The sequence below is a fragment of the Labeo rohita genome, chromosome 7, assembly GCF_022985175.1.
Source record: "Labeo rohita strain BAU-BD-2019 chromosome 7, IGBB_LRoh.1.0, whole genome shotgun sequence".
NCBI classification, from domain to species: Eukaryota; Metazoa; Chordata; class Actinopteri; order Cypriniformes; family Cyprinidae; genus Labeo; species Labeo rohita.
In genome coordinates, this window is record NC_066875.1 from 41,322,951 (window position 1) to 41,336,212 (window position 13,262).

A 13,262-nucleotide genomic window follows, 5' to 3' on the forward strand; every position below is an offset into this window, starting at 1 on the left:
TACGATCTTACGCTTTGGAATGTAGTTTAGTAAAAGTGAAAGTTACTCAAAATAACTCAAAACTACTCCAGTAAGGTACAGATACTTCTTGAGGCATCGTATTTTCTTCTGGAGCATCAGTGAGCGTTTGAACCTTCTGTAATAGTTGCATGTGAGTCCCTCAGTGTGAAAAGATGAATCTCAAAATCATACAGTTATTGTTGGAAAGGGTTAAAATACACAAAAATGCTGAAAAACCAAAGAATTTGTAGACCTGAAGGATTTTTCTGAAGAACAGTGGGCAGTATAACTGTTTGGGACAAACAGCTGTGGATCATTCAGGTAAAAACAGTATTAAGGATCAAGTGTATGTAAACTTTTGAACAGGGTCATTTTTTAGAAATTCAACTTATTTTCCCTTGTGGACTAAACATCTTTTATGTGAAAAATCATATTCAGGTCAGTACTAAATAAAAAAAATAACATGCATTTTATATGATCCCTCTTTTTATATGAACTACATATTGGAAGTCTAAACAAGTACACGCTTACCTAAAAAAAACCCTGAAACTACATTCCGTGATGCTAAAACCAGATTATTTATAAAATTATAGTGGATTTGGACATCTGCCATGACACTCACTGTGAGAAATAATGCAAGCTGAATGATCAGATTCAAGGACCAGAAAGAACAGTTGTATAAATATATATAAACATTTGAATAAATACTATTTTTGCTTGTGGATATCTAGTTTGATTGCAAGTAAACACAAAAGTCTAGACTAGAATGAGCCAAACAAAACGTTTAGAAGTAAAAATCTTGCAATTTTATTTGCATATAAAGGCAGCTAAATATATCACAATGAAACCTGAAGAAGAAAAAAAAAAAAAAAAAAAAAGAAGAAACGTATCTAAACTTTCCCAGGAATGAGACTGCAATTGAAAGAAAAGCCGAGAGGCATTTACAGTGGCAAGAGTTGAAACAACTATTGGCAACATTTTTTTTGTGCTAGCAAGACTGCATTTACACAGTGCAAAATAACAAAAAAAAGAAGAAGAGAAAAACAAAAACTATCATAAGCGAGATATCAAAGGACAACTAAACCTGGTTTTGTCAGGTTCGAAGAACAAAAATACAACCTTTGAGATTGTACATTAAAATAATTTCAACTCGAATACTCGTTTATTGTATGGAACAATATGCCATAAAGTAGGCAACACTGAATGAGCTTCAGAGGAACATTTCATGAAAACAGAAAAGAGCATGTGTGCGCTTATGCACATTTAAGTCATCATCACTTACAGGCAAAATGATATTCTTCAAGAGGCTTAGAACAAACACAATTTTAGTTAGAGATTTTACAGCGTACACACATACATATAGATATAGTCATATTTTAAGACATTTTCCAATTTCTATGCAGAGTGAGGCGCTCCAGAATATACATGAGTTAAAATGCATCCATGTCTTCCCTGCGCTTGTAAGAAAGTGTTCTTTGAATGCAAAAAAAGAGAGAAATCCCCTTTAGTTTTGGATAAAAACAATAAATAGGACGCTTTCTCTTCGCTAGCAGAAAGAAGGGGGCTCCAGCCGGGGGAACTTAAAGCTAGTTTAAGGCATTATCCCTGTCAGCTAAAAGAAAGCTTAATTATCCTGAAAAAGAATATACAAAATGAACAATGGCATCCCATACCAACATACTTCCAATATTGACAAAAAAGAGACGCAATTTTACAAATTCACAAAGCTTATTATCTTACAGATTTCATCCGATCTTTTCATAAGATTGTTCACCACTTCTGTACGCGACACCTGCGTGACCCCGTCCGTCATCGGAAACTTCCACTGAATCTTTTAGCAAAAGACTGGCGATTTTAAAAGGAACATTCAACTATTTTTTTCGTTCAAAGTATTGTTAGAAAACATAAGGAGGAGAGGAGAGTATGGCGACGCTCGCGGGCGTCTCAAGAGCTGGGGGGGGTTCGGGAGGTCGAACACGATGGGAGGGTTGGTGGGTTGAAAGCTGACTGTACAGGTAGAGGCGTTGATGAATGTCGTGTACCCGTCTGTCATAATGCCGTAACCTAGAGGAAACCAGAGAAGAGTAAACATTTATTTGACAAATTCATCCATAAATGAAACCGTTTCAAACCTAATGCAGCAGCTAGAGTATTAATGAAATTGAAGAAACAAGAACATATTACACCGGTTTTAATGGAATTACATTGGTTACCAGTGCACCAAAGGACTGACTTTAAGATTCTTATTTTAGTTTATAAAGCATTGCATAACCTGGCACTTTCTTACATCTCTGATTGTCTGTTAAAATGTAATCCTAAATGAATGTTACGATCTTCTAGTGCTGGACTTTTAGCATATTACACAGTAAATCTTAAGCGATCTGGTGGTACCTCTTTTAGTCACTATGCTCCAAAAAGTTGAATTGGAATTGTCTTCCAAATGAAGTGAGAGAGTCCACTAGTATTCATATCTTTAAAAAAGTGTGTTAAAACATACCTCTTTAAAGCTGCCTATGAGCATAACAGTGTGTGTATTTTTATTTATTTAATTATTTTTTCTCTCTTTCCTTGTTTGTCTTTTATTTTATTATATATTTTTATTCTTATTGTTATTATGTTTTGCTTATATTTGTTGAATCATTTGCACCATACTGATGTTGTTTTTTAAATTTGTTTTATGCTTGTGAAGCACTTTGAGTTGCATTTTATGTATGAAAAGTGCTATACAAATAAATTATTATTATTATTATTATATTATGTGACTTTCTTTAGATTAATACAAATTGCTGCTGTTTTTTCTCATTTTTAAAGGAGAAGTCCACTTTCAGAACAACAGTTTACAAAAAGTACTCACCCCCTTATCATCCAAGATGTTCATGTCTTTCTGTCTTTAGTCGTGAAGAAATTATGGTTTTTGAGGAAAACATTTCAGGAATTTTTCTCCATATAATAGACTTCATTGGTGCCCCGATTTTGAACTTCCAAAATGTAGTTTAAATGCAGCTTCAAAGCGCTCTAAACGATCCCAGACGAGGAAGAAGGGTCATATCTAGCCAAACGATCGGTCTTTTTTTTTGGAAAATAAAAATTTGTATACTTTTTAGGCACAAAACCTCGTGTAGCACAGGTTCTGGGATGCGCGTCCACGACGCTACGTACTATTGAATCAAGTCGAAAGGTCACGTGGAACGTAGGCGGAACTACAGACCCAGTGTTTACAAAGCAAACGCGCAAAGACTAAGGAAGTGCAAGTAAGTCAAACGCTGTTTACAAACAAAAAAAGGTACAACAATATCGGACGATTCTGTAATTGTAGGAGAAAATGAGATGGAGTTTTTTGCCATACTCTAACTTTTTGAGCCGGAGTACACAGACGATGAACTTAGACGTGATTTGTAGCACCGTGGACGCGCATCCCAGAGCCTGTGCTACACAAGCTTTTGTGCTTAAAAGGTAAGTAAATTTTTATTTTTCAAAAAATGACCTATCGTTTCGCTAGATTAGACTCCTCTTCCTCGGCTGGGATCGTTTAGAGCCCTTTGAAGCTGCATTTAAGCTACGTTTTGGAATTTCAAAATCGGGGCACCAATGAAGTCCATTATATGGAGAAAAATCCTGAAATGTTTTCCTCAAAAACCATAATTTCTTTACAACCAAAGACAGAAAGACATGAACATCTTGGATAACAAAAGGATGAGTAAATTATTTGTAAATTGTTGTTCTGGAAGTGGACTTCTTCTTTAAGACATTTTAGACCATAGAATCTGCTAAATGATGTACAAAAGTTCAAATGTTTGGGGTTGGTACCATTTTTAAGTTTCTAAAACTCACCAAAACTATATTTATGGGATCAAAACTACAGTACAAATACTACTATTGTAAAACTTTATAATAGTTAAAATGTAGCTGTTTTATATTTAATGTAATTTATTACATTAAATCAGAAGAAAAATACATCAAATTTAAGTAAGTTTTTGCTTAGAACAAGCAAAAAATTACTTAATTTTGACTTGTTTTTTCTGAAAACAAGACAATAATTTTCACTTGTCTAAAAAAAACCTCTTGATTTTAGAATTTTTAGATATTTTGGCTGGAAACGAGACAAAAAATCTAAGTAAGAAAAGCATTTTTTGCAGTGCATGTGTCAGTATGAGCATTATAAATAGTCTATATTCAGAAAAGGGAATTATGAGTTTTCCCACTGACTGCTGTGTGTGTGTATACAAGCACAATGAGTAAACACAATAAACAGTACAAGGTCTTTCCTCAAGTGAAGCATTTGTCCAAATTAGCCCCTGGGTTCAGAAACCCTTCTCTGTCTTCAGCATGTTTAATTAAAAATATAATATTAATAAAAAGCCTCAAAAGCTGAAGGGAGGAAGCGAGGGGATGCAGCACATCTGGTGAACAGAGTCCGAACCCAAAGGCAGATCTCTCTGATCCCTCTCCCCTCAGTACTGGGCCAAATCTGGTGTTAAAATGCATATCCTTATGGGGGGGACTGCTTATGGGGTTTATGTTTATGCTGATGCAGCTAATGCTGCTCTGAGACTCCGAATCTATTTCTGTTACAAATACACAAGATTTGTGTTGTAAAAGATTGCTGTTCTTCTGAACTTTCTATTTAAAGAATCCTGAAAATAATGTATCATGGTTTACACAAAAATATTAATCAGCATAACTGTTTTCATTGATAATAATCAGAAATGTTTCTTGAGTAATGATGCTGAAAATTCAGCTTTGCATCATAAAAATAAATGACATTTTAGAATATATTAAAATAGAAAATAAGTATTTTACACTTTAACTTGCGTTTCATGTCTTGTCAATAAACACCCTTCAACTACTGAAATGATTGTAGTGCACAATGACTCGTGGTTTGTCCTTGTGGTTACTCACCTTCATGAATTCCTCCGAAGACGTGGAGTTTGGGCCGGACTCTCCTCTGGACTGTGTTTAACAGCTCAACACACCCAACTCTTTGCAGCTCCTTCGGTACCCAGTCCCTAAAACCTACACACACACACACACACACACATAAAACACACCATAAATCAGTTTCTAATCTCAGAGGAAAAACAGCTCACATTGTGACTCATGTCCAATCATTTGTGCTTTTTAATGTAAATCTTCAAAAAACAAGGCAACTGGTAAGGAAACTAATAACTCGAGGCATTTTACCACTCTAAGGTGTGGCTTTACTATCATTAATATACCATTATAGTTTTTGTTAATATTTTGAATTAAATTATATTTTTTATATTTTAGTTTTGAGTTAAAACTGTAGTAATTTTGTTGGGTGGTTTTGTCATTTTGTTTATTGGTTTTCTTTTAAATATGTTTTAATTACGTATTAGCTATTTCATACTTAAACTAAGTGAATAATAATAGTAATATTGTTTTTTAATTTTAGGTAATTTTTTATTTTATTTTGTTTTGTTTTGTGTTATTTTATTTTATTTTAAGTAATGAATATTTTATGGTTATGGTTTTAGTTTTAATTAACAAATAATAGCCCTGCTCTGAAAACAGATTTTTTATTTTAAACAGAAAGTTTTATTTTAGTATGTCCATTTAGTTTTTATAAAGTTTTATTTTTTAGTTATTTTAGTACTTCAACTTAAACTAAACAAAAACTAAAAAATTGCTGGTAACTAGCTGAAAAATACATTTTACAAAATAAAATACATTTTTAAAATATTCTATGTAATTTAAGGTAATGTTTATTTTATTTCAAGTCATGAATTTGTTTATTTATTTACTTATTTATTTTTAAATGGTTCAAGTTTTTATTTAGTTTTAGTTAACGCTTATAAACCTGCTCTAAAGATTTAAGATTTTAGTTTAGATTTATGTTTTAGTTTTATTAATTTTGTTGCATGGTTTTGTCTTTTTTTTTTTTTTTTTTTTTTTTTTTTTTTAAATATGTCCATATAGTTTTAATTACGTTTTAATTGTAGTTATTTTAGTACTTCAAGTCAAACAAAACAAAAACTAGCTGAAACAAAATACATTTTTAAAATATTTTATGTAATTTAAGGTAATGTTTCAATTTCAAGTAATGCATTTATTTATTTATTTATTTTTATGGTTAAATTTATGTAGTTAACGATGATAACCCTGCTCTAAAGCTAGATTTTAGTTGTTGTTTTTTTTATTAATTTGGTTGCATGGTTTTGTCATTTTTGTTAGTTTTTTTTTAATATGTCCATTTAGTTTTTATAAAGTTTTAATTTTTAGTTATTTTAGTACTTCAACTTAAACTAAACACAAATTCTAAATTGTTTTGGCAACTAGCTGAAATAAAATACATTTTTAAAATATTTTATGTAATTTAAGGTAATGTTTATTTTATTTCAAGCAATGAATTTGTTTATTTACTTACTTTTTTATTTATTTATTTTTAAATGGTTCATTTTTTTAATTTTAGTTTTTTTTTTTTTTTATTTTGCTCTAAAGATTTATAATTTTAGTTACAGTTTTATTAATTTTGTTGCATGGTTTTGTCATTTTTTTGTATTATTTTTTTTAAATATGTTCATATAGTTTAAATTAAATTTTAACTTTAGTTATTTTAGTACTTCAACTCAAACTGCACAAAAATTAAAAATGTTGTTTTGGCAACTAGCTGAAACAAAATACATTTTTAAAATAAAATACATTTTTAAAATATTTTATGTAATTTAAGGTAATGTTTATTTTATTTCAAGTAATGAATTTATTTATTTATTTTTATGGTTAAATTTTTTAATGTAGTTTTATTTAATGATGATAACCCTGCTCTAAAGCTAGATTTTAGTTAGATTTTTATTAATTTTGTTGCATGGTTTAGTTATTTTTTATTTATTTTTAAAATATGTCCATATTGTTTTTATCGTTTTAGTTTTAATTTTAGTTATTTTAGTACTGCAACTTAAACTAAATAGAAATTAGAAATGTTGTTTTGGCAACTAGCTGAAATAAAATACATTATTAAAAAAATTACATAATTTAAGGTAATATTCATTTTATTTTAAGTATTTATTTATTTATTTATTTTTTATTTAGTTTTTAGTTAATGCTAATAACCCTGCTCTAAAGCTAGATTTTAGTTAAAGTTTTATTAATTTTGTTGCATGGTTTTGTCATTTTTATTAGTCTTTTTTAAAAATAAATATGGATAGAAGTTTTAACTTTTGTTATCTTACTACTGCAACTTAAACTAAACAAAAAATAGAAATTTTGTTTTAGAAACTAGCTGAGAAAGAAAATTAAAAAATATATACATAATATTATTTATCTGATTTTAGTTAAAGTTTAGCAATTTTGCTGCGTGGTTTTGTCATTTTTATTATTATTTTTTTGTTTGCTTGTTTAATGTCGCTTGGGCAACTAGCTGCAATAAAATTTGATTTCAGGTAACGTTTATTTCAAGTAATGAAAATGTGTTTTTATGGTTTAAGTTTTAATACAGTGCTCTGAGGACAGATATTACTTCATGTATGTAAAAAATGTCACTCTTTCCCTTTCCTGTAACTTCATATGGCGGGTTTCTTGACAAGCATGACAACAGGCCTCACGCGAACGCCATTTAATGTATTCGCGAGCATTTGAATAATTGGATGGAAGTCCATTAGGATTGGTTAATTGAACTCACCGAGGGGCGGCCCGTGGGTCATGAGAATATCAATGCCCTCCGGGATGAGGTTCCACTTATCGAGCAGGGACTGTCCCCTGGGCAGGTTAAAACCCCAGCCATTAAACCACGGCGTCCTGCGGGGAGACACAGAAAAACACATTCATAAGCAGCACACACGCATCCGTCCACGCGGCGGGACAGAGACGTACACGCGCCGTTTAAAAATGACAGCTGACGGCAGATGTGGAGAAACAATCTCAAGCTGTCAAAGTGATCTTCTTTCCTCCATCCATCCCTGGAGGAAGCTTCAAAGTGTGAAATGAGAAGGGCTTCACTGCAGGCTGCCATAATAAATGCAAATGCTCCGGGAGATGCAGCCGCAGAGAGCAAACAGCCCCCTCTCCCATGACTGCTATGGATTGATAGCTCAAATAAAGCCACGGGGTTAATGTAGGTACGACGCCCAAACGAAATAATGTGAAAAATGAGCACGCGTGCGTATTTATACATCTATATGTTTGTGTCAAGCTGAGGGTCTGATAGTGATGATAAATTGAGCGTCCATTTGTCCCAGGCCTGGTGAAAAACACTAATCACTGTCTGTGGAAATCACCAGAAAAGGAAGTCTAGCACTCTTTATAGAAAATTACAGACAGCACAGGACATGTTTCGTGATGAAAAGCTTTTAGCAAAGCCCAGTAGCGCTACATTTTTGGGCTGGCAGTATGATGATGGATACAGGTAAACTGATGGAAATTGGACTGCAGTTTTTTTTAACAATAATAGATTTATTTGTGCAGGCACTGTACAAGAAGCAGATTTAATGTTATTCACATGTGATAGCAACGAAGAAACACAGCAATGTGAGAAATATTTAACTGAAAATAAATTATATTTATATAAGCAAATAAAAAATAAGTATATATTAAATGAAAATATATTTTAATAACTAAATACAAATATGATACAAACGAAAATGTATTTATTTTTACTATATATGTGCAACAACTTTTATTATATTACACTGTCAAATATTTTTAATATGTAAAGAAAAGATAAATATCTAGCTATCTTTACAATAACTATATTACACACACACACACACACACACACATATAATTTTTATTGTTGTTATGATAATTACAATTTTTTAAACTTTGTTTATTTTTAAAATATCTATAAATCAAGCAGATCTTATTTAGAATAGATCAAGCAGGTCTTACTTCAGATTTCTGAATATTGATTAAAAAAATAGATAAAAATAAGAAAAAGTAAAAAAATATATATATATACAAAATGTAATTAATAGATACAAATGTTACTTTAATTTAATAATTAATTTAAAAAATAAAAAATAATGATTATTATTATTATTATTATTATAATACCCAAAATATTATTATTATTATTCTATATATAAAATATTATTATATATAATATTATTATTATTAAAAATAATTATACTTTATATTTTATATACGAAAAATGTTTATATACAAAAAATAAATCAATATAATATATTAATATAATATGAAAAATAAGACCTTTAAGATAAAGTAGATCTTACTACAAAATTTTGAATATTAATAAAAAAACAATTTAATAGATAAAAATAAGAAAAAGTAAAAAAAAAAAAAAAAAAAAAAAAAAAAAAAATCAATACAAAATAAAAAAGATAAAATAAAAAAGGGAATAAAAATAATAAAACAGCACAATAAAAAAAATACACAATAAAAAATTAAAAAATGTTAATTTATTAGATAAAAATAAGGTAAAATTAATAAATAATAAACAAAAAATAATTACATTAAAAATGGTTGTGTGTATGTATGTGTGTGTATATATACACATTTTCAATATTTAAATATACTTTTTAAAAATATTTTAATATATATAAAAATGTATATCTTTACAATTAAAACATTACACATTACATATATAAATTAATATATATTATATAGTTCCCAAACAGGTTTGCAATTTTACAAGAGAATTATTATATATACAGTTGTTGTTATAATTATTCATTTAAGAGCTTTGTTTATCTTCAAAACATTAAAAAATGTATTTGTATTCAAATGTAACTTAATACAATATGAAAAATAAGACCTTTAAGATCAAGCAGGTCATTAAGGTCTTTTAGATTTAATAGATAAAAATAAGAAAAAACCAATACAAAATGAAAATTATTATTTTAATATATATTGTTGTTGTAGTAGTAATTATTATTATTTTTGAACATTGATTAAAAAAAATACTAACTTACATAAAATAAGTAAAAGTAAAAAAGTATATATATATATATATATATATATATATATATATATATATATATATATATAAAACTATATAAAACAAAAAAATATTATTATTACTACTATTATTTTAAAAGCTTTGTTTTGGAGCTTTATTTTCAGAGTGACAGAGACAGAGAGAGGCAGGAAGGTTGTGGGTGCTATTTTTGACTTATTTTGCTGCAGCGTTTTTTGTATTGAATTTGACCCGGGGGGAAAATCAGGGCTCCGAAACGTCAATAAGGTTTGTTACAGTCAGGGGCCGCCACAGCGACAGCCACGAATGATTATCGAACAGCGGTCGGGCAGAGGGGAGACCTGACACATATAAAACGCTTCCTGCAGTCGTTCAATCTCGATCTACAGGAAAAAAAAACTCAGAGAGGAAAAAAAGAGAGAGATTTACAAAGGTCTTAAGGTGTTGTTCATTCAACAAGGAAGCGAACTCTGCAACAAGGTGAACAGAATTATACGAAATGTGTAGGAAAATGACTATGTTAAGCTGACAAGGCCATATTGCGTTTCATCCCTGTGGTGAGGATAAGCAGAAATGTGTCTTGGGGGAAGTACAACTCTTAAACAGCTCTGACTTGACATAACTCATAGCGAACCAGGCCATTCTGCGCTGCGGCAGCAATTTGTCACAGACGCCGCACAAAATGGAGCTTTGGTGAAAAAAATCCTGCAATATTGTCTTTTAAAATCGAGAAAAAGGACGAGCCACAGGAGCAAGGCGAGGAACAAAGATAGTGTAGCGTAAATCTATGTTATGACCTGAGCATATTTCAAATAGTCGTCTCAAATAAATATATTGTCCAGAAAACACAACGTTCATTCATGCCGCATAGTACACGGTAGGAATGTTAAGGTACGGACGCTGGAAGATCAGACTGCACAATGGCCCCATTGTTAGTGTCCGTGAATGAAATACACCTTCCATGCGAGTGCATTTGTTAACCTCCATAAAGATTAATGACATCCCGGTCATATAAAGGAAAGCTTGTTTCCTCTATGGAGCCAGGCACATAGGTCTTATTATACTGTACAGAGGTGCGAGTATATGTGTGTGTGTTTTGAGGGGGAGATATGAGGACTGGATGTGATCCGGCTACACCGACGCACCAGATTAGATAGTGCTCTCGCTGCTTTAGCATCTGCACAATGTCAGAAGAAACTTGTGGGCAGTTTTGAAGCATGCAGATGAAGGTGTAACATAATGGGGATGATTTTTTTTTTCCCTCACTGTGCTCAAAATATCCTGAAGTTTTGAACTTGAAAATCGAATCCAGATCTAACAATGCCAGTACATCAAATTCTGGATTAAATAAAAGAAAATTAAATTAAGTATTTATATCACACTAGATCTTTAAAAATTATATATATATGTGTATTAAAAAAAAAAAAAACATTTAAAAATAACACACATATATATATATATAAAATGATAGCTTTAACATTAAGCAGGTCTTGCATCAAAATTTTAAATATTGATTAAAAAAAAAAACATTTTTAGTTGATAAAAATAATAATAATTAAAAACAAATCCATACAAAATGCTGAAGTATCCATACAATACTGTTAGGAAAAGAATAGCAGATATTTGTTATAAAACCATTTTTTTAAAACAAAACAATACATAATATAATATAATACTTATATTATTCTTATGATTACTTCATTTATCTTTAAAATATATAAACATTAAAAATATATACATTAATATAATATAAAAATTACAGCTTAAAGATCAAGCAGGTCTTATTATATTTTAAATATAGATAAATATTAATTTAAAATAAAAAAACATACAAAATAATTTATTATTATTAATAATAATAATAATAATAATTATTATTATTATCATTATTTAATAATATCATAATATTAATCATTATTATTAATATTATTATTATTATTATTATTATTATGCTTATTATTCTTGTTATTTTAAGAGCTTTATCTTTAAAATATTTATAAAAATGATAGATATATTATACTAAAATTATAGCTTTAAGACTAAGCAGGTCTTGCTACAAAATTCTGAATACTGACAAAAATATAAATTTTTTATAAATAAAAATAATAACTGAAAAACATCAATACAAAAAAATTAAATATCCATACAATATTGCTAGGAAAACAAATATTAAATATTAAACAAATGAATTTCTCATGTATAATAATAATAATAATAATAATAATAATGTTATGATTATTTAAACGTCTGTTTATCTTTAAAAATTAAACAATATAATATAATATAACAGCTTTAGAATCAAACAGGTCTTACTACAATATTTTGAGCATTGATGACATTTTTTTATTTAATTGATAGAAATAATAAAAAATACAAAATGATTATTATTTTAAAGCTCTTAATAATAATAATAATAACAACATGTAAAAATTATATAAATATATTATTAAAATGATAGCTTTAAGATCAAGCAGATCTTAAATTTTAGATCTACAAAATTTTAAATACTAATAAAAAACTGATTAAAAAAAAAATAATAATAATCAACACAAACAAAGTATCCATACAATATTATTAGGAAAAGAATAGCAAATATTGAATAAATGATACCTGCAAAGTCCTATTTCCAAGTTTCTACAGAATAATTATTATACTACTATGACACATTAATAATAATTTAAATCTTTTAAAGTTTAATCAATGGATAATTGCATTTATGCTAATTGTCCTGTAGTATCTGATATTAATTGCAATATAGGCTACATTTACACACTTATTGTTTGAAACGGACAACAAATATAAACGGGTGCACCTCTCAATCTGCCCTGTTTACACAACAGCTTATACAAGCGAATACTGTCAGTATGAATAACATTCAGTCTTACTGAAACTGACACAGTGCTCTTCAAAAATTAACCAATATTTCAAATATAAATGCTAGCAATTTGGCATCACTGTATTGCATGAAGGTCACTGAATGCACCACTTTATGATTGTTTGTCCTCAGATGGCCTTCTGTCAACCCCGGTGAGTTGGATCATCACACACAGCCTCTCTGTCTCCTCATATACTGATCTCTGTTCATGTGTGAGGAACGGATGGAGTATTACTAGCTCCAGCTGTCAGGCAGCAGGACATTACACACCGAGCAATGCAAAGGTCAGAGGCCTGCGAATATAATAGACAAAACAAACAGAGAGCGAGAGGGGGAGCGAGATAACATTAAACTCTCAATACACAGCGCTCCTCTGACCCACGCCACAGCACCACGGAGCAAAATCACAGTCTTCCCGAATGTTTACCTCCTCCACCATTACAAAAGGAAAGTCCACAGAGCTTACGAACACAAACACTCCACCCACACTCAGCACGA

At 29.7% G+C, this 13,262-nt stretch overlaps 1 protein-coding gene across 1 annotated transcript in view; it reads right to left on the reverse strand.

Annotated features, from left to right (window-relative positions):
- Positions 1-1,001: 1,001 nt before the first annotated feature.
- mpped2a (metallophosphoesterase domain containing 2a) overlaps positions 1,002-13,262 on the reverse strand; it is a 73,930-nt gene continuing 61,669 nt past the window's right edge. Inside the window, exons 5-7 of the mRNA XM_051115769.1 lie at positions 7,637-7,752; positions 4,900-5,013; positions 1,002-2,064 (exon numbers count right to left, since the gene is read on the reverse strand). Of these exons, the coding sequence (XP_050971726.1) occupies positions 1,868-2,064; positions 4,900-5,013; positions 7,637-7,752 (427 nt within the window). The 3' untranslated portion in view covers positions 1,002-1,867. The remainder of the gene's footprint in view (positions 2,065-4,899; positions 5,014-7,636; positions 7,753-13,262) is intronic.